Below are 21,710 nucleotides of genomic sequence, written 5' to 3'. Positions count from 1 at the left end.
ACTACCCCACCCTGGTGCAGGCCATCATCAGTTCAGGCTTGGATTGTTTCAATAGCCTGATGGTGGGTCTGTAATCAATATAATGTTGTCAAAACCATATGGAATTCTCCTTCATAGGATCATAGATTTAGTTCTAGAAGGTACCTTAGAGGCTATCAAATCAGACCACCTCATTTTACATATAGAGAAATTGAGGCCTATGGATAGGATAAAATGATTTGCACACAGCTAGTAAGAGTACAAAGCAGGATTCAAATTCATGTCTTCTTGACTTCAGGTCCAGTGCTCTATCAGCTGTGTCGTCTAGCTACCTAAATAGAATCTTGGTCTTATAGGTTCATGACAATTAAAAACACCTGTGGAGTAAATGCTCTAATCAAATCACTAGGTGAAGTAATCTTTGGTTGTGTTACTCCATCACAAAATCTTGTATGATTTTAACAGACACATAGGGGAAACATTGCATGAGAACCTTTAAGGAAACATTTTTCTCTACTGAGTCAAATTCTTCTAAAATGATAAGAGCACATGAAAGGCAGTGTTGTGAGCTTTATGCCTACTCTCACTAAACTTAGAATAATTACTTGACAGTCAGTCTGTATATGCCATTCTTGGTTCAAATGAGTATCTAGGGGCAAAAAGTGTGCTGCAACTATTTCAAACCGACTAGTGAGAGCAAACTGTTAAATTTTCAGTGTGAGCATTTACACCTTGGAAATTAGCAAACAATGCATATCTAGACTCGCTTATTGGTTTGTTGATCGCCTAGATTTACTAAAGTGATGAAGAATGTGTTAATTATGCAGAATAAACTTAAAAGTATAAACATTAAAACGTTTAATAGTAGCCCATGATCTAGGGGTGTTAGTACACCATAGAGAACACTAAATCACTTAGCTTAGGCTTATGTTCTTCTTGACACTTACCTTCCTACTTGTCCTTTGCATACACTTCAGTAAAATCCCCTTTGCCAAAGTAGTTACTTTAAAAAAATATTTAATAAAAGTGTTAAAAGGAAGCAGAAGAACATTAGTATCACTGCAGCTACCTTATATTTCCTAAACATCATGCCTTGTTCAGGTCCCAACTCAAGCCCTCAAGCTACAGAAGTGGGGAAAAAATAGAAGTTCAGTTTTCACTTGTTCTGATAGTTGAGAGAAGGACAAATTTCTCGTAAACAAATGTAGTGATGAGACATATATTTTTGGACATGGCCAGGATGGGAATTTGTTTTACTTGATTACTCTAATTTGTTATAAAGATTTTGGTTTTCTTTTATTTTTTTAATGGGTCTAGTTGTAGGAGGGAGAAAAAACTAAATGCTTCACAGTTGGATAAAAATTAAGTGTAGATCAAACAAAAAAAAACAGGCATGGTAGGTCAGACAATTCTGATGAAGGAAACAAATATCCAATAAATACTTACTATGTGCCAGGCACTTTGCAAACCTCATTTAATCCTCATACCAATAAAGTGGACCTCAGATCTTTCTCACTATCTGAGAGGCCTTCTTCCTCCAGGGCCTTAGTTTTATAGTGCTTGACACCCAGACAATACAGATGAAACAAACTAAAAATACAGAATCTTATTGGTTGATAGACCTTGTCCTTGACTCTCAAGGAGGGACTACCCAAAATAAAGAATCACATTGCTTGACGTACAGGCTAATGAGCAGACCTTGACAGACCTACCTTGACCTTTCAGAAGATCCTGGTGAGCACACCCACAAGCTGGTAGAAAGGCAGGCCACAGGCTGGCAACCAGGGCAATTTGTTGGGTAAATGCTATGGTCATCTTCCCATGTTGAGCAATAGAGGAACAAGGGATTGGGGGGGCAACAAAAATAACTGGGGGACTTTCCATGTAATTGAGTCAACTCTACTATGCTTGGCTTGGTCATCACAAGGGAAATCAAGGGTGGTGGCTACCTAGTTAGCTTCCTATGATTAAGCAAGTGAATTTACAATCTGTAATTCACAGCTTTGGCACCTAATATACATAATTTATAATACCAACCACTATGAAATCATATCAAACTGATTAATACCAACTGGAATAAAATAGGGGTCCAATTAATCATCTACAAAGCTGATCTGCAGTCTCAAATTTCCAACTGCCTTTCAGACATTTTGACCTACAAATCCTATTGTCATCTTAAACCCAACATGTCCAAAAAGAAACTTATCATCTTCTTAAACCTTCCCCTCTTCCAAACTTCCCTATTACTGTTAAGGGGACCACAATCTTCCCAGTCCCCATGCTTAGAATCTAGGTGTCATCCTCAAATTCTCCCTGTCTCCTACCCACTGTAACCAATGTGTTGTGAAGGACTGTCAACTTCACCTTTTCAACATCTCCCTAATATGTCTTTTCTCTTCTAATACTACCCCACCCTGGTGCAGGCCATCATCAGTTCATGCTTGGAGTGTTTCAATAGGCCAATGATGGGTCTGCTAGCCTCAAGTCTCTTCTCCATTCCAGTCCATCTTCCATTCCTAAGTGACTTTCCTAAGATGCAGGTTGGACCATGTCATCCACTTACTCTGTAAACTACAGTGGCTTAGTATGATCTCTAGGACCAAATATAGAATCTTCTGTTTGGCATTTAAAGCCCTTCATACCTAGATTCCTACTTTTCCATTTTTCCTATACTTTTTATGCCCCCCTCCATCCCAAACACTGTGACACTGGCCTCCTTGCTGTGCTTCCCACAGGAAACTCCATATCCAGGGCATTTTAAAGTGGCTGTCCCTCATGAATAGCAAGGTCTCCTTCCTTACCTTTACCTCCTAGCTTCCCCAGTTTCCTTGCAAACTCAGCTAGTATCCCATCTTTAGCAGTAAGCCCTTTCCAATCTTATTTATTCTGTAGGAAGGTATTATTTCCCAATCAACCTGAGTACTGTATAGGCCTACATATTGACAGCTAAGTGGTGCAATGGAGAAAGTACTGAGTCTAGAAGCATGAAGATCTGAGTTTAAATCCAGCCTCAGTTACTAGCTGTGTGACCCTGGACAATTCACTTAACCTGTTTGCGTCAGTTTCTTCTGTAAAACAGAAATAATACCACCTACTTCCCAAGGTGGTTGTAAAGATCAAATGAGATAAAAATTATAAAATACTTAGCACAGTGTCTGGCATGTTGTAATTACTATACAAGTATTAGCTATCATTATTATTATTTCGTTTATTTGTAGTTTTCTCTGTATGTTGCCTCCTTATTAGATTGTAAGTTCCTTGAGGGCAGGGACGGCTTTTTGCCTTTCTTTTTTCCCTATGTCTTAGAAAACTGGCACATAGTAGACACTTAATCAATAATTCTTTATTGACTTCCTGACTCCAGGCAAAATACTCTATCTAGTGTGATACCTAGCTGTGTCCTGAATCTAGGAACAGAGACCTCAGTGTCTCTCCCTAAGGCCTCAAAAGCCGGGGTAAGCAAGGGAGGGAGCCAGAGATTTTGTTTCCTCTGCTCCCTTTTTCGGTTTGATCTTCTGCCTATCTACATTTCCATGCTATTTCTTACTTGAAATTAGTGCATCACACATCTCTCTGTGTAATAAGGAAACAAAGTATTTGCTGATTAGAAAAAAAAATTCCTAGTTGCCTTTACCACCCCTATTGTGCTGATTGCTTTATGTCTGTTAAACTGTTTCAGGAAATAATGAGAGCTTATGCTGATGTCTTTCCTTTTATCAGTTTCCTAGTTTTCAAGGCATCAGTACTTTTTTATGGGTCACATTAGAACTATAGAAATCGCAAGCTATAATTTCTTCTTCAGTTTATCCTTTCCCCCAGTCCTAATTTGGTGTTAATTTTCTTCTTGTTTCTGCAAAGTTAATGGCCTGATAGCAAAGAATAGTTGATTCAAAAATATTCACAGCCCGCCCTACCATGTTCCTGAGTTCAAAGATACAGTCATGTTTTTTTTTTCTTTTTGGGGGGAGGAGAGGAGGGTTGTCATTTGTTGATATGTTCTAAAATTTTGACACTATTAAGCTCAGTAACCCATATTTTGCATTTTCCACTACATTCTTTTTCAAAATTCAGGAAAACACTTGAATTTCCTTTGTCGGTCTTGTATCACATTCCCATTCTCCACAGTGTTCCAGCAACCACTAGGGATAGCTTTACAATTGTACCTTCCAGTTTCTTCCATACCCAGGAGTATAATTCCCCTGGTCAGGTTGCCTGTTTCTGCTCCCAATTTGGCTTCCCTTCTCCCATGCTCTGAACCCCCTCTTTTTGTATCAAAATCTCATTCCCTCTGGCACAGAAGAGAAAAGCAAAATAAGACTTAAGAATTGTCATCCATAGGGGCTGGAACCAAGATGGAGGCTGAAAAGCAGGGACTTGCTTATGCTCCCCGTCAGGTCCCTCCAAACACCTATAAAAATGGCTCAGCTGCAGAACCCACACAATAGCAATGAGAAGCAAGGCTTCAGCCCAGGACAGCCTGGGTGCTCGCTGGGAAGCATCTATCACACGGAGCTGGGAGCAGAGCAGAGCCTGCGTGGGCCACACCAGGACCAACCAGACTGGGAGCCAGGCAGAACAGGTGTAGTGCTCTGAATCAGTGAGCTGTGGCAGTTACCAGACTTCTCAACCCACAAACACCAAAGACAGCAGAGAAGATTGGTAAGAAAAGCTGGTGGGACAGAGTGAAAGCAGTTCACAGTTTGGCCAACACCCTGGGGGCAGCGGAGGTGGTGCACCTCAGAGGGTGCTCCCAGAGCTAGACCTGCAGTTGCCTCCCGCCCCAGGCCCACCTGGTGGGAGGAATTAAGCAGCAGATTAGAGCTGGAGTGCAAAGCCTGCTTTGTCCTGTCTGGATCTGGGCCACAATCCTGGTTGGTGGTTCGTTGGGGAGAAGGAGCAATGGTATGTCATAGCTTGTTGTGTACAAGTAGCTCTGAAAATAGCGGCACAACCCCTCAAGCTTAGGACAAAGTATTCTGTACTCTACAAGCAGTCGTACCCCGATAAAAAGCTCAAGGGTCAAGTAGTTGGCTGGGAACATGAACAGGCAACAAAAATGCTCTCAGATGCAGACACAGATTTTGGAATCTTTTTCTGGTGACAAAGAAGACTAAAATATACAGCTAGAAGAAGTCAACAAAGTCAAAGAGCCTACATCAAAAGCCTCTAAGAAAAATATGAATTGGTCTCAAGCCATGGAACAGCTCAAAAAGGATTTGGAAAAGCAAGTAAGAGAAGTAGAGGAAAAATTAGGAAGAGAAATGAGAAGGATGCGAGAAAACCATGAAAAACAAGTCAATGACTTGCTAAAGGAAACCCAAAAAATACTGAAGAAAATAACACCTTAAAAATAGACTAACTCAAATGGCAAAAGAGCTCCCAAAAGCCAATGAGGAGAATTCCTTGAAAAGCAGAATTACCCAAACAGAAAAGGAGGTCCAAAGACCACTGAAGAAAATACTACCTTAAAAATTAGAATGGAGGAAGTGGATGCTAGTGACTTTATGAGAAATCAAGATATTATAAAACAGAACCAAAGGAATGAAAAATGGAAGACAATGTGAAATATCTCATTGGAAAAACCACTGACCTGGAAAATAGATCCAGGAGAGATAATTTAAAAATTATTAGACTACCTGAAAGCCATGATCAAAAAAAGAGCCTAGACATCATCTTTCAAGAAATTATCAAGGAGAATTGCCCTGATATTCTAGAGCCAGAAGGTAAAATAGAAATTGAAAGAAGACACCAATTGCCTCCTGAAAAAGATCCCAAAAAGAAAACTCCTAGGAATATTGTCACCATATTCCAGAGCTCCTAGATCACAGAGAAAATACTGCAAGCAGCCAGAAAGAAACAATTTGAGTATTGTGGAAACACAGTCAGGATAACACAAGATGTAGCAGCTTCTACATCAAAGGGCTGTGGGAATATGATATTCTAGAGGTCCATGGAGCTAGGATTAAAACCAAGAATTACCTACCCAGGAAAACTGAGTATAATGCTCCAAGGCAAAATATGGATTTTTCAATAAAATAGAGGACTTTCAAGCTTTTTCAATGAAAAGACCAGAGCTGAATAGAAAAGTTGACTTTCAAACACAAGAATCAAGAGAAGCATGAAAAGGTAAACAAGAAAGAGAAATCATAAGGGACTTACTAAAGTTGAACTGTTTTGTTTACATTCTTTCATGGAAAAATGATGTGTGTAATTCATGAGACCTCAGTATTAGGGTAGCTGAAGGGAACATATATATATATATATATATATATATATATATATATATATATATATAGTATATATATATACATATATATAGACAGAGGGCACAGGGTGAGTTGAATTAGAAGGGATGATATCTAAAAAAATCAAATTAAAGGATTAGAGAGGAATATATTGAGAGAGGGAGAAAGGGAGAGATATAATGGGGTAAACTATCTCACATAAATGTGGCAAGAAAAAGCAGGTCTGTGGGAAGGGAAGAGTGGGCAGGTGAGGGAGAATGAGTGAATCTTGCTCTCATTGGAGTTGACTTGAGGAGGGAATAACATACACAGTCACTTGGGTATCTTACCCCACAGGAAAGGAGGAGGAAGGGGATAAAAAAGGGGGGACAATAGAAGGGAGGGCAGATGGGAGAGAAGATAATCAAATGCCAACACTTTCAAACAGGGACAAGGTCAAGGGAGAAAATTTAATAAAGGGGGACAGGATAGGAGGGATGAAAATATAGTTAGTCTTTCACAACATGAGTATTGTGGAAGGGTGCACCTCAGAGGCTGCATTGTGATTCATGTGTGGCCTATGTTGAATTTCTTGCCTTCTTAGGGAGTGTGGGTGGGGAGGGAAGGGGGGACAGAATTTGAAACTTAAAGTTTTAAAAGCAGATATTCAAGTAAAAAAGTTTTTGCATGCAACTGGGAAATAAGAGATACAGGCAATGGCGCATAGCATTCTATCTTGCCCTACAAGAAAGTAAGGGAAAAGGGGTTGGGGGGGAGTGGGGTGACAGAAGGGAGGGCTGACTGGGGAAAGGGGCAATCAGAATATGTGCCATCTTGGAGTGGGGGGGAGGGTAGAAATGGGGAGAAAATTTGTAATTCAAAATCTTGTGGAAATCAATGCTGAAAACTAAAAATATTAAATAATAATAATAATAATAAAAGCAATTGTCATCCATCATTAGCATTCTATTCACCTTAGAAGTGACTTATCCTTAACCTGGTCCTTCTCTTCCTCCAATATCTTACAAAAAAATCAAACAAACAGAAAAGAACCCAAACATTTATTTTAGGTGACATGCCTTGACAACTTCAGATAATTTTGAGCTATGATATTTGTTACCTTCTTTTGGCACATGCCATGATTTTTAATTGTATTCCATTTTAATTTACTTCCACATCTTTTTAAAAAATCTAAATGGATTGCGAGTTCCCTGTGTATCCACCCAAGTGTTTTTCTCTTCAATTGAGTTGTTTTTCTGTGTGTCTTAAGAATGTCATTATTTAGACTTTCCCATATTTCCTGGAATAAAATCCCCTCTAAAATATGAGTTCATGGGCTCCTATCCAGCATTCTTCTTTTAAATATGTTCACCATAAATATCTCTAACTCATTTTTTAATCTCAAATTATAAGATGAAGGGATCACCTCCACCCTATCTTTCATATGTCCATAATAGGTGCCTCATTCTTGCTAAAATTCAGATGGAGAATAGCAATCCCCCTCATCGATTCTTTTATCTTTCAAAAGGTGAAATAGAATTAAGGCAAGCTAAGTATTTTTTAGCTGCTCTGTCTTTTGCAGTAGGGAGCTCCGGTAGGTATCTGAATAATGGAAATCCGTCATCACTGTTATATCAGGACTTGATGCCAGGCTTCTCAATTTTGCATTTGTGATCAGGTAATCTGTAGTATTTTTGTTTGACAGCATAGTTTCATTTTCCCCTTACATTGTTCTTCACTTAAATGTTCTCCACCATACTTCTCTCCTCCAGTCATTGCTTTTCTTGTTTTCCAACATATCTTCTTGATACACAATGCTACTTTGGCCACCTTTATCAATTATTTTAATTTGGCTGAGGTATAATAATTGAGAGCTGCATTCTAGTTACAGACCATATTTCACAAAGTCTCAGGGTACTTCTGAGATCAACTTTGTCGCTTGTCTTAGAATTTTAAGTCCACCTTGTTTGTTTTTTCAAAGATTTTGTTTCAGTGGTCATAGTCAAAACCAAGACTTCATCTGGTTCTGATGACTTGAAATAATCTACTTCAGGTACTATCTTAGCCTTTCATAATTACCTTGAGTTTTTTCTCCCAGTTCATGCACACACACACACACACACACACACACACACACACAGACACACAGAAAGAGAGATTGAGAGAGAGAGAGAGAGAGAGAGATTCACTAAGACTTTTGGGACACTTTGTATACACACAAACAGATACATTGTTTATCATCCCATATCTGAAGGGTATTTTTGTTTTGTTTTTGCTTTTTTAGAGAGATAAAAATAAAATGAGTAAGAAAATCTAATCTTCTAAACTTTTTTTAAATAAATAACTTCCTCTCATTTGTTATTTGTACTGAGTTGCAAATGCAACTTTCAAAATCTGTTTTGAATTTCCAAAGAAGATTCCTGAACTATATTTTGATATTTACTGGAAATATATAATGAACTTCAAAATCAAAAGTTAGCATCTTGAGTGACCCACAGACTTGAATGTGTGAGCGTTTGGAAGTATTGTGTTTAAAGCACGTGTTCAATGATCCATGAATTTAAACTTATAATTGGATTCCTTTGCATTTCAGTAACACGGAAAAAGAGAATGGCAGTATGGGAAGATAATGATAAGAGAGGTTCAATTGAGTGGAAATATTTTACCTGGGGATCTTCCCCAATTGCAAATGGCATTGGGCATTGTATAATTGATGAATCAGCACACAGTAATGTTGTGAGATAATAGCTTCCTTCTGACATGAAAAGATTTTTGGCATAGGAATCTCATTACTGTAAATGAATAATGTAGTTACAACTTCTTTCTCTGGACATAAGGTCATGATCATTCTATTGATATACTTTATACTCATTCAAGAAATGAAAAGCCCAGGAAGCTATAAATTCTAAAACAAGTGGCTAAACCAAAGAAATAGCCCTGGCTATTTACCCTTCGATAAGCCCTTTTCCAGATTAAATGAATATTCTAAGCAAAACTCTGGCTGTTAAAAAAAGTACGTATTGTTGATGGTGAGTATAAAGGTATGTTTTAGGTATGATAGTTTCATGATAAGCTAGCATTGATTAATACACAGGGTGGACAAAAGACCTGCAAGTGTGTCCTCATCTCTACCTAGTGAAGAAGATGCTAAGTATAAAAAATGGTCTAGAGAAAAAAGGATCAGAAAGAGGAGTCACTTAATCCTAGTTGGGGCATGCATATATGCACATGTGTGGGGTGGGGGTGGAGTGGACAGTTATTTATATTTTAAGCAAGATGAAATGTCTGTGGGGTTCGTTTTGGAATAATGTATCATAAATGATGTGCATAATCTTTGTTTCCTCACCTGTTTGAATACTGAGTGATCCCTTGGCCTTAATATAGAATGAGATCTAAACCATTCTTATTACTGTTTCACCCAAAGGATTACTTAGTCAACAAATACTTATTAAGCACCTATTGTGTTCCAGGCACTGTGTAGGACTGAGGATACAAAGAAAGGCAAAAGGCAGTCACTACCTCAAGGAGCTCACCATTTAATGAGGGGGGAAAAACCATGAAAACAACTGTCAACAAAAGATATAAACAGGAAAAATTAGAGATAATCAATCGAGGTGAGGACACTTGGAATTAAAAGGGGTTTGGGAAAGACAAAGAAAACTATATTTTAGGTTATGATTGAAGGAAATAATTATTAGGTCTAATTTTGAAGATATGATAAAGAATAATTCCTATTGATCTACCATGAATGAGAATGCTTGCAATAAATTTCACTAGACTACAAGCTTCTTGAGGACAGAGAAATTGCCTTTTTCATTGCTACACCTCTCAGATTTTTTATTCTAATCTGAGAGTATAGTCAGTATTCAATAAATACTTAATTGACTTTTTTAAAAATAAATTACATGTTGGGCTCAGAATCAATCTAGCTCAGCTCAGATTAATCTGGCCCACTAGAATTAGCATCACAAATACTCAAGCTCCCTAAGAATCTACCCAATACGGTGAATCTTTAATAAACTTTGTTTCTCTTTGGCTGAAAAATGTTACTGGGCAGGGGGTGTGTATCATATAGCTATGCTCCAATATGATAAATCGACCCTAGGCCTAACCCATAAAACTTCAGAGAAAGATAAAAATGGGCCCACAAAGCCTTGGCTGCCAAAATGTAAGAGAAGTCTTACAGAGGAGAAATGGTCAAAAAAGACCTATGATGTTACTCCAGTATGGATTTTATCTAGAAAAGAGAAAGATGGGGACAAGATGACCATTGGCAAGCAAAGAGCCCAGCTCTGTCCAAGAAGCCACATAAAACACAAAACACAAAAACCTACTTCCTAGTGAGCCATTCATTACTCCTGAGCAGAAGCAGATGGGTGAGACAAGCCAAAGATACCTACAACAGAGAAGTGGTTGACATAGTCAGAGCAGAGCAAGCAGCCACAGAAAGATTGCATCAGATTGAGGGGAATTCAGATCAAGCCTAATTTACTCTTGGTTGCCCTTACAAAAGAGACAGGAAGCAGTTGAGGTACCTTAGGACCTGAGTCTCCCAACTCAATAGCAATGACATCCAAGGAAATTTTGTAATGAGAAAAGCAGTCTTGGAGATTCCCTTTTAGCTTCCAGTGGAAATGATTGACAGAGAATTTTGAATCCAAGCATATAAACTATCTCTTTAAAACCACAGGGTTTGGGCATTTGCCTATAGCCTAGATCAGTGATTATCTTGGTGTATATTTCCTATTCCTTTTTCACCTCTGCTTATGTATAAAGAACTACAAACAGCCATACCATATTGGCGAGGTGGTTTTCATGATAAGGTGGCAATGAAAGGAAAAGGGCAGAATTTTGTCCTTGTAGAGGGAGGATGGAGCAAAGAACCTCTAATTTGACAAACACACAAAAACCACACACCAACACTAATACATTAAGAGTTGCCACTGGGGCAGGTAGGTGGCACAGTTGCTTACTAGCTGTGTGACTTTGGGCAAGTCACTTAATCCCAATTGCCTCCCCAAAATTCACTTCTTTGGGGCAGCTAGGTGGCACAGTGAGTGGCACAGCCCTGTAGTCAGGAGGACCTGAGTTCAAATCCGGCCTCAGACATTTGATACAGTTACTAGCTGTGTAACATTGGGCAAGTCACTTAAACCCAATTGCCCTCCCTCCCCCCCCCTCCAAAAAAATGACCAAAACCAAAAAAGAAATATTAAGAAAAAAGTTGCTACCAACAGAAAGAGGTAGAGCTAGTGGGTAGAGATTACCACAGGGGTCTGTCCAATGTGCTTGAGACCTTCTTTGCATTCTATTTTCACCACACAGGTAGCAATGGAACAAATAGGCTATCCAATGGATATCTCTTTCTTTTGCTAAGTTACTGACCCATCACCTTTTTGGTCATACATTTCCTTTATGACATTCTATATACCACTTTCTTTTGCTATCTGTTGCATCATTCAATATTTTTTCTACTTTTAGCATATTAATTACAGACAGAAGGAAAAACTTTAATGTAGAATTTTGCTCTGCCTAATTAAATTTTTTTGTGTGTTCTTAGGGGTTTTATTTGTTTGTTGTTGTTTGCAGCCAATAAGAATTAAAAAAATTAAGCATTGAGTAGGATCTTGAGTTCTCTTTATCTTCTTAGTCAATGGTATAATTATAATGATGTGATCTTCTCTGGAATGCTTCTTACAAAAGCCTGCCTATTCTCTTCTAAGATGACATTAAGATACTATCAACAGATATAGATAATTTTCATGTAATTTATATCAACAGAAAAGTAGCCATATGTTTTAGAAACTATTGATTCTCTCCATCATTTTTTAGGATGGGGGCAAACTAATGGCTGAGATCTTCTTTTTCCCTATGCTTTTGAGATCTCAGTACTCTCAAGACTATTTTGCCTCCCACACTAGACTGGAAGTATTAATAAAATAAAGTTAATAATCATGGATGATGACTAATATAGCAATAATTGTAATAATAACATGAATAGTTATACAGCTATTCCTAAACAGAGAATTGACTGCCTTTAATTATGCAACTCTAATCTTTTATGTTCTTTATCTATCCAATTGGAGCTTTCTGTGTGTGTGTGCATCTCCATATATGCATATATATGTACATATATACAAATATATATATATATATACTCACCCCTACTTGTATCATGTACATATATGTATGTATGTATAAGCATACGTAGATATGTCATTTCTATTTATGGATAAATTTGTTCCTTAAGAATGTTTGTAAACCCATCCCAGTTTTCATTTGGCTTTTTTTTTTAAAGTGTATACTTCATAATAACGTTTATTCTTATAGTAGCTTCATTATTTTATATTGTCTGCATATTATCTACTATATACATAAAGTTATAGAACATTATCATATAGCATATTTGTGCTATACAGCATGGTAATCTTTAATTTTATTCTGGACAGCTTTGTGAGAGATTTCACTAAATCAAAATTGTCCTTTCTATAGCAGCCTCTAAATATCTTCTGTGGTGCCATCTATTTGTCTGGGATAGTGCAGTGTGTCTCTGCATTAATAATATGGCACTACTTTACCCTTTTTCGCAAACCATTTTTAACACAGAGACCTTGAGGCCATTATCTAACCTGACACCTCTGTTACTTAAGATTAGAAATGTGAAATGTGAATCTTCGCCTCTCTCTCTCTCTCTCTCTCTCTCTCTCTCTCTCTCTCTCTCTCTCTCTTTCCATACACAACTTTCTGTCTTTCTTTGTCTTTCTGTCTCTGTCTGTCTTTCTGCCTGTCTTTATCTCCCTCTCTCCCTCCCTCCTTCTCAGAACCACCAGAGATTCAGGTCATAGATAGGAAGAGAGTAGAGAGGATAATCTTAAGTGCCATGCCCAATCACTTTTTAGACATCCTTAAAATATTCTGGGATTTTAATTTTATCCATCCTCTTCTTTTTTCTGTCATTGCTCTTTCTCATTTTGGGAGGAAAGCATTAATGTTAATGAGCTTTCTGTGACTTTCTTTGAGGAGGGAGAAAACACTGGAGCAGAGATTTCATTATTATAGAGAATTCCCTGTGATGAATCACTCTTTATCAAGATTTATTAACTCCTACTCTGCAATTTATAGACTTTCTTTTTAAAATTTTATTTATTTATGTTTAGTTTTTGACATTCACTTCTCCAAGACTTTGAGTTCCAAATCTTCTCCCTACCTCTTCCCTCCGTCTACTCCAAGATGGTGTTCAATTTGATACAGGCTCTACAAATACATTGATATTGAACCCATTTTCACAATAGTTATGTTGCAAGGAAGAATTAGAAATAATGGAAGAAATCTCGAGAATGAAGAAACAAGCAAAAAAAAAAAAGAAAAAGGAGAGAGAGCAAATAATATGCTTCAATCTGTATTCAGAGTCCATAATTCTCTCTCTGGATGTGGACAGCATTTCCCATCATGAGTCCCCGGGAGTTGTCTTGCATCCTTGCATTGCTAAGAAGAGATAAATTCATCAAAGTTAGTCATCACACATTGTGGCTGTTACTGTGTACAATGTTCCCCTGGCTCTGACCACTTCACTCAGCATCAGTTCATTCAAGTCTTTCCAGGTTTCCCTGAAGTCTGTCTGCTCATCATTTCCCATAGCATAACAGCATTCCACTACATTCACACACCACAACCTGTTCAGCCATTCCCCAACAGATGGACATCCCCTCAATTTCCAATTCCTTGCCATCATGAAAAAGAGCTGTTATAAATATTTTTGTACATGTAGGTCCTTTTGCAATTTGTATGATCTCTTTGGAATACAGACCTAGAAGTGGTATTGCCGGATCAAAAGGTATGCACATTTCCATAGCCCTTTGGGCAAAGCTCCAAATTGCTTTCCAGAGTGGTTGGATCAATTCACAGTTCCACCAACAATGCATTAGTGTTCCATTTTCCCCACATCCTCTCTAGAGTTTAGAATTTTTTCCTATTTTTCCATGTAGACTTTATTTTTGAATTTTTTTTTGGATAAACAAAAAATTATTTTCTTATTCTCCCATCGACTATCCCAGTGGAGCTGAGGAAAGAAAAGTCAAGCAAGAAAAACTCTTGAACATCCATTTTCAAATATATAGCTCTCATTCTGCAATTTTAATCCATCACCTTAGTGTCAGGAGCTATGTAGCATGCTTCATCATCAGTCCTATGGAATCACATGTTGGTCATCACATTGATCAAAGGCTTTCTAAGGTGTTTCTCTTTACGATGTTGTTGTTATGGTATAACTTGTTTTTTCCAGATTTTGCTAACTTCATTCTGAACTATTTCATACAAGTCCTTCCAGGTTGCTCAGAATCCATCCCTTTTTATGTTTCTTCATGTGCAATAGTATTCCATTACATTCATTTATTCAGCCATTCCCCAAATGATTGGTACTGAGAAGTCATGTGCTTGGCCAGGGTAACACAGTCACACACAGGACTTGAACCCAGGTCTTTGTGTCTTAAATTGTAGTTCTCTCGCTGCTATGCCCACTACCTTTTATGACTACAGCCAAGCAGTCATATCGTGTTACTGTTTAAAAGGTCCATGATTCTTAATTGAAAGGCAGCTGTTGGCACAGTAATGGATAGAAATCTGAGTCTGGAGTCAGAAAACCAAGGTCAAATTTGGCCTTAGAAGGTACTAGCTGTATGACCCTGACCAAGTCATTTAACCTCTTTTTGCTTCAGTTTCCTCAACTTTAAATAGGAATAACAATGCCATCTATGTTATAGAGTTATTGTAATGATAAAATAAGTTAATATTTACAAGAAAAAAAAATAGCGCAGTGCCTGGCACAAAGTAGGTTCTATATAAATACTTATTCTTTCCCTTTCCCCTTCATGCCAAAAACTGTTGGTCCTGAACTTCAGGAGCCAATGTTGACTCTAGGTGTTTCTGTAGCTTGTTTCAACTTTACTTTTTTTCCTGTATTGCAAATAGCAACCCTACCCCCAACCCACTTCACCAAATAGCCCTCTTAAAAAAGAAAAGGCACCTATATATCATGAAAACCTCCCCTTTGGAAAAGTTTTAGTTTCTCTTATTGATCGTTGTGAATAATTTCAACTAGAAGTATAAGTTGTTTAAAATGAGTTCTGGAATGATACAGAGTGCTGCTGTAGCATAAACTGTCCCCAAACAGACATTTTTATGAAACCGAATAACAAAGCAGCTGCATTAGATACCTTTTTTTTTCTAACAGCTTTCCTTCTCTTCACTGAAATGGAAGTACTTTGTCAAGATGGGGGTTCTCTCTGTAATTCTACCTAGCAGTTTCCCCTTCCTCCATCATTTGGATCTCTCCTTGTGGCCCACTGAGGGCATTTTGTCAGTCTTTTCTCTTCTGGAGTGTCAACTGTAGAAGATAAACAGGACAGTTTTTGAATAAGTTCAACCAGGCACAACCACTGTTGCTCATAGGTTTTTCATAACCTCAGTTTTGAAAATGTAAATTTATGAAAGAGGTCCATAGCTCTCAATAAGATTCAGATGAAAATAGCCCTCTCATGGATTTCAGATGTTGGAAGATGAGTTTAAGTAGTTAAACTTCTAAGCAAAGTGCCCTTACCCCTCAGCCACCACTGTCATATAGGCCAGTAATATTTTGCATTTGATTATTTCAAGAATCTAGAATTTCATCCTTGTTAGTGATCTTTTTCTACCAGTGCAAATCACAGCCCTTAGGTAAATTAACAAATGTTTTTCAAGAGTTGCTATGGTGAAAACATTCATTATTTTAGACTTGGGGAAAAATATGACAGTAAAATCAGTTAAATAACTACATTGAGAAGTATAGAAAAGAGGCAGACTCTGAATCTGCCCTTGGGGAGCTTACAATATAATGGGGAGATAAGACAACAAATATTGACTGTGTGCCTACTGAGTTCAAAGCAGCGTGCTAGGTCCTGGGTTGCACAGATAAAAAATGTCCATATGTTCTTCTGAGGGTGAAGCATAGTGGTAGTTGCAGATAAAAGGGTAGTCTCATAGGTAGGAAAATACAAAGTAATTGAAGAAGAAAAGAACGAAAGGAATCTTGGAGCGTAGTGTCATGGAAGGCTTAATTGAGGAAGCAACACTTGAGTTAAACATTGAAGGCAAATAAGGAATCTGAATGGCAAAGATGAAGAGGAAGAAGTTCATTCCAGGAACAAGGAAGGACCAGCCAGTGGTGGGATTCAAATGAATTAACAACCCATTCTCCATAGCACAGAGCTGAGGTGGGTCCAGTATGAGCCAGCTGAATCCCACCACTGGGGCCAGCTCATATAAATGCACAGAGATAGGACAAAGAATGCCAAATTCAAGGAAGAACAAGTGGTTTGGTTTGACTGTGACACAAAATGAAAGAAAGGAAATTGTATATAGTAAGTCTGGACCATTAGGTTGGAGCCTAATTGTAGAGCACCTTAAACACCAAACTGAGAAGTTTTTATTTTCTTCCTGGAGATCAGTGAGAGCTGTTGAAGGTTTTTGAGCAAGAGTCAAAAATTCATGGTCCTAATGGTGAATGAGATGATGTTGATAGTTGTATAGAGGATGGATTGCAGAAGGGACAGACTTGAAGTGGAGAGACCAGCTAGGAAATTATTAGAGTTGTGAAGGTGAGAGGTTATTAAGCTAGGCTATTTGAATGGAGAAAGGGGAATACATGCAAAAAATGTCATGAAATGGATAAAACTTTGCAACTGATTGGAAGATGGAAGTAAGAAGAATTATATACGACTGCAAGGTTATAAAACTGAGCAACTGGGAAAATAGTGTTCTCCTCAACACGTTAGGGAAGTTTTAAGGGGACATAGTTTTTGAGGGAATCAATGAATAAATGGAAAACCATTTATTAAGCACACTATGTGCCAAACATTCATAGGATCAAAGATCCAAGTTCAAGATAGTCCTTGCCCTTAAGAGCTTACATTATAATATAAGTATAATGAATATAAGTATAAAACATATACTATGGGAATGATAATTATGAAAGAGTCATAGGTATAGTAAGTCCATAGGCATGGCCTTTCAAGTGGCAGTGGTTGATTGGTATGTGCTTTTAATTAAGGGGGGAATTTTTACCATCTCTAAGTGATCTCTAAAGTCCTTCCAAACTCTAATTCTTACTATTTTTTATATAAGTACAAATAAATATGATGTAAGGTAGAATGTGGTAAGTACTTTGGATTATTTGAGGTAGGAGAAATGCCTGGATTGGATAACTCTCCACAATAAGCATGGTAAGGAGGAAAGAGGGGTGTAGTGGAGCTGTCCATTGCAAGCATAAGGGAATTACAGGACCAACTATATGAAGATAGGGAAGAAAATCAGAAGTCTAAAAGTACAGTTTAGTTGCAATTGAGTGTATGAAGGAGAAAAGTGACAAATAAGGCTATAAAGTTAGGCTGGAGTCAGGTTATAGAGAACCTTGAATACCAGGGAAGGTTTTAGAGAAGTAACGAGATGATCACAGCGGTACATTAGGAAGATTTTGTGATATAACTGGTAGTCTATAAAGGAGAAAAATATACTTTTTTTTTTAATCTTTGATTTGGAACTAGAAGAGACCTTAGAGATTATCTAGATCAACTACCATTTTATATATGATGAAAATAATACCAGGACAGATTAAGATGTATGCTCAAGGCATATATCTCATAAATGGTAGAGCTAGGGATTGAATTAGGTCTTCTAACTCCAAATTCAGTATTCTTCCCATTGGACCATGCTGATTCATGTCATACCCCAAATTATGTCTGTCTGTTACTGTTGGCCTTTGGTTGGTTATGGTGGGATGTTATGTGTTACAAGCATTGCAGGGCCCCACCCTTGACAGAACTGGTCGAGAGCCTCGTGAAACTTGTAAAGACCTCAGCAAAATAAAGGGAACTGAGAAGTAACCACACTGATATCTCTCTAGTCATTTCTTCTTAAAATTAAGTTAAAAAGTATAGGACAAATCAAATACCTATTCTGTTCAGAGTACAATGTTAGGCACTGCAGTGAGATGCAAGGGGATTTGGGGGCTGACCTCATAGAACTTATATGATAGTTTCTTTCCCTTCCCTGCACAGTGGCTAATAGAAACTATGGATTATAAGGAAGTGTCTAAGTCTAGCTTACAACTATCCCCAAAACTTGAACATTGAATACCCCCTCCTCAACAATGTTTTGGCCCATAAACAATCATTAGAGTTCAGGAAAATCAAAAATATAGTGGATCCTCCCTGGGCTAGATGACCATTATTATGTTGTTTTTCTTATTTAGATTAAATGAAATTCCTGTCAGGTCTGAGTTTTGGACTCAAAAGACATTTCCATTTCTTCTCCTTTGGACCCCTTGTCCCTCCTGAAGTAGCAATATGTAAGGTCTAACTAGGAACACAAAATTAAAATTAAAACTTTTTTCCTTGTTACATATTTTAAAAAGTAGAAAAGAACCCATATGAATTAGAAGTAATGATAATGAGAAGTAGATGAAAAGGCATCAGCTTTTTGCTTTTCTGAACAGGAAACAGTAAGTCAGAGCAGTTTAAGTACACTCTTTTGCCTGCAATTATCCAGTGTTATTCATTCACCTATTTCTTATGTAAGTTCTCAGGGAATGCCTTTATGCTACAAGTATTACTCGAGGATGAGCTTTGCCTCTATGGGATTATATTTATTTCTGATGAAGCCAAACACATACCTTTAAGTTAGTTTTTAAATTGTTGCCAGTTCATTGAATTATTTTGGCTGGAAAATAATGATTTATGAGTGAGGGAGCAGGAGTAGGAGATGTTCTTGGTAAGAAATCTTCTCAGTTAAAAACTTCATTAAAGTATTCACTAATGACAACTCTGTAAAGTAGAAGCTGCCATATTATCATTCAGTTGTGTTAAACTGCAAATGCATGTAATGTTTGTGCCTGAATTTAGTAATCAAAGGAAGGCTTATGACTGCCATATAAAAAGCTTGTGACTGCCCTGCAGTCAACACACACCATTAATATTTGTGAATACTCTCTCTGATGCTCCTGAGGAAACATGTAGAGGAGCACTATGGGAAATAGAGAAAGAGGCATCAATTGGTGGGCAGGATAAGATAGGACTTGCCAGTGAGATCTACATTTCCTTTCAACAAGGGATTGTACTTGTTTTGAGACTTCTTTAAGCTCACAACAGCAGAAAAGAACCAACTACTCAGCTTTTAGTGGGTCACCAAATGCAAAGGAAAAGAAGCAGAAATGATTGAGGCTACAGACCCTGTTCAGCATAAATATATGCCTTGCAATCTTCTTTCCATCTCAGTGTCAAAGCCCCAGAGGAAGATGCTCATCATGGAAACATTTGTTAAAAATAAAAAAGTCCACCTCATTGCATTGTAATTTCCAACTGCTGATTCAATGCTTAAGATTTATTCTTTTCCCAGAATAAATTGTCCCGAGGCTTCAATCATGTAAATACCTTAAAGTATTCTTAAATAAAGAAGGGCCATAAGATGGATAGCTTGGTTCAAATCACTCCTCCTATGTTTTTCATTTAAAGAAAGATCTTACTTCTTTCAATTTAAAGCCTGAGACTATCAGCAAATCGTCTCTCTCTCTGACATCGACAGACTGCTGTGAAGGGGTGTTGGCAGAGAGGCAATATCTTGAGTAGTTGAGACTTTAAAATATAGCCTAAAATAGGTGCCATTCTATCAGTTCATCCATGGATTCTTTTAATTCAGATCTGCAGACCCATGACTTGAAAGGAATTGTCAGATGCAATAGAAATCAGGCTGCTATCAAATCATATTCACAAGAAACACTGAAAATCTTGTGTGTAAGAACACTATTATATCTCTTTCCACTACTGATGCTCACTTTTTTTGGTTTCATCATTTTCCAAATTAAAAAATGTGGGAAGGCTAATGATAATTTGATAGGAGGGTTGCAACTTTTCTTGGAATTATGTTGGAAGATAGAGAGAGTACCACAACTCTAGAGAGCCTCTGTGGCTGCCACCAGAAAGTATTGCCTCAGAAATCTAATCTAGCCCTTTCCCTGCCGCGAGACACCCAGTCCCTGCTGGCGCCGGCGTCGTGGACCGTCATCCCGCCCACTGTTATAGGTATTGTAAAAATAAGCCGTACCCAAAGTCCCGTTTCTGCAGGGGAGTTCCTGATGCCAAGATACGAATCTTTGATCTTGGTAGAAAGAAAGCAAAAGTGGATGAATTTCCATTGTGCGGCCACACAGTGTCAGATGAATATGAACAGCTGTCATCAGAAGCCTTAGAGGCCACTCGGATCTGTGCCAACAAGTACATGGTGAAGAGTTGTGGCAAGGATGGCTTTCATATTCGTGTGCGGCTACATCCATTTCATGTTATCCGTATCAAAAAGATGTTGTCATGTGCTGGGGCTGATAGGCTCCAGACTAGCATGCGGGGAGCTTTTGGGAAGCCCCAGGGCACTGTAGCCCGTGTACACATTGGCCAAGTTATCATGTCGATTGGAACCAAGGTTCAGAATAAAGAACATGTGATTGAAGCTTTACAGAGAGCCAATTTCAAGTTCCCTGGCCACCAGAAGATCCACATCTCCAAGAAATGGGGTTTCACCAAGTTTAGTGCTGATCAATTTGAGGATATGATAGCTGAGAAGCGACTCATTCCTGATGGCTGTGGGGTTAAGTACATCCCCAGCCAGGGCCCCTTGGATAAATGGCAGGCACTCCACTCCTGAGGGGTGTGTGTCCTGTGATGTCTACCTTTCCACAGGCATAAGTAAACTAGATACTGCCAAAAAAAAAAAAAAGAAATCTAATCTAATTTCAACCACTTTTTTTCAAACTCATTTAATGTACTGGACCTTGTCCTTTTCTAATTGAGAAGAGGGAACCACAGGCCCAAGAGATAGCCACAGTGGAGTAATTAGTGCACTTGGATATCAAGAGTCCCTAGACCTAGCCTTTTGGAGCTAAGATGAACTACCGTGTGGCCAAAGACATAAGGAAGGAGTAAAGGTGGAGCCATAGTGTGTGGAGGTACTAACAAGGACCTTACCCAATATCCTATCATTAATTAATTAGACTTTAAAAACCCAACGGGGAGCAGTTTGGCTCTCTAGTAACCCAAATAAAAGATTCCCTTTTGGAATAATTCTACATTCCTTTGGTGGAACCACCAGACTTCCCTTTGTCACATCATTAAATTTGAAACAGAACAACATAGTGAAAAATTTCTGGCCTTGGAATCAGGAAGATCTGAATTCAAATCCCATCTCTCACCATTACTAGTTCTGTGATCCTGAACAAGGCTACTAACCTTTCTGGGCCTTTGTTCCACACCTATAAAATGAGGGATTAGGATGACCACTAAGCTCTAAATCTATGATCCTGTGAACGTTAATGCTGGAATCATGTTTAGATTTCTTGGGCAATCTCAAAAGTGAATAAAGAATTGACTTCATAGCAATAGCAAGTTAGTTTGCTTTCCAGGGTAATACTTTCAATAGGAGACATTGGAG

The 21,710-nt window shown here is 38.1% G+C and overlaps 1 protein-coding gene across 1 annotated transcript in view; it reads left to right on the top strand.

Moving 5' to 3' along the window:
* Positions 1 to 20,927, top strand: part of LOC118854829 (60S ribosomal protein L10-like) — a 48,994-nt gene extending 28,067 nt beyond the window's left edge. Inside the window, exon 4 of the mRNA XM_036765053.1 lies at positions 20,255 to 20,927. Within this exon, the coding sequence (XP_036620948.1) occupies positions 20,255 to 20,927 (673 nt within the window). The remainder of the gene's footprint in view (positions 1 to 20,254) is intronic.
* The last annotated feature ends 783 nt before the right edge of the window (positions 20,928 to 21,710 follow it).

The sequence above is a fragment of the Trichosurus vulpecula genome, chromosome 6 (genome assembly GCF_011100635.1).
Source record: "Trichosurus vulpecula isolate mTriVul1 chromosome 6, mTriVul1.pri, whole genome shotgun sequence".
Classification (NCBI taxonomy): domain Eukaryota; kingdom Metazoa; phylum Chordata; class Mammalia; order Diprotodontia; family Phalangeridae; genus Trichosurus; species Trichosurus vulpecula.
This window is presented reverse-complemented; position numbering and strand designations above follow the sequence as displayed.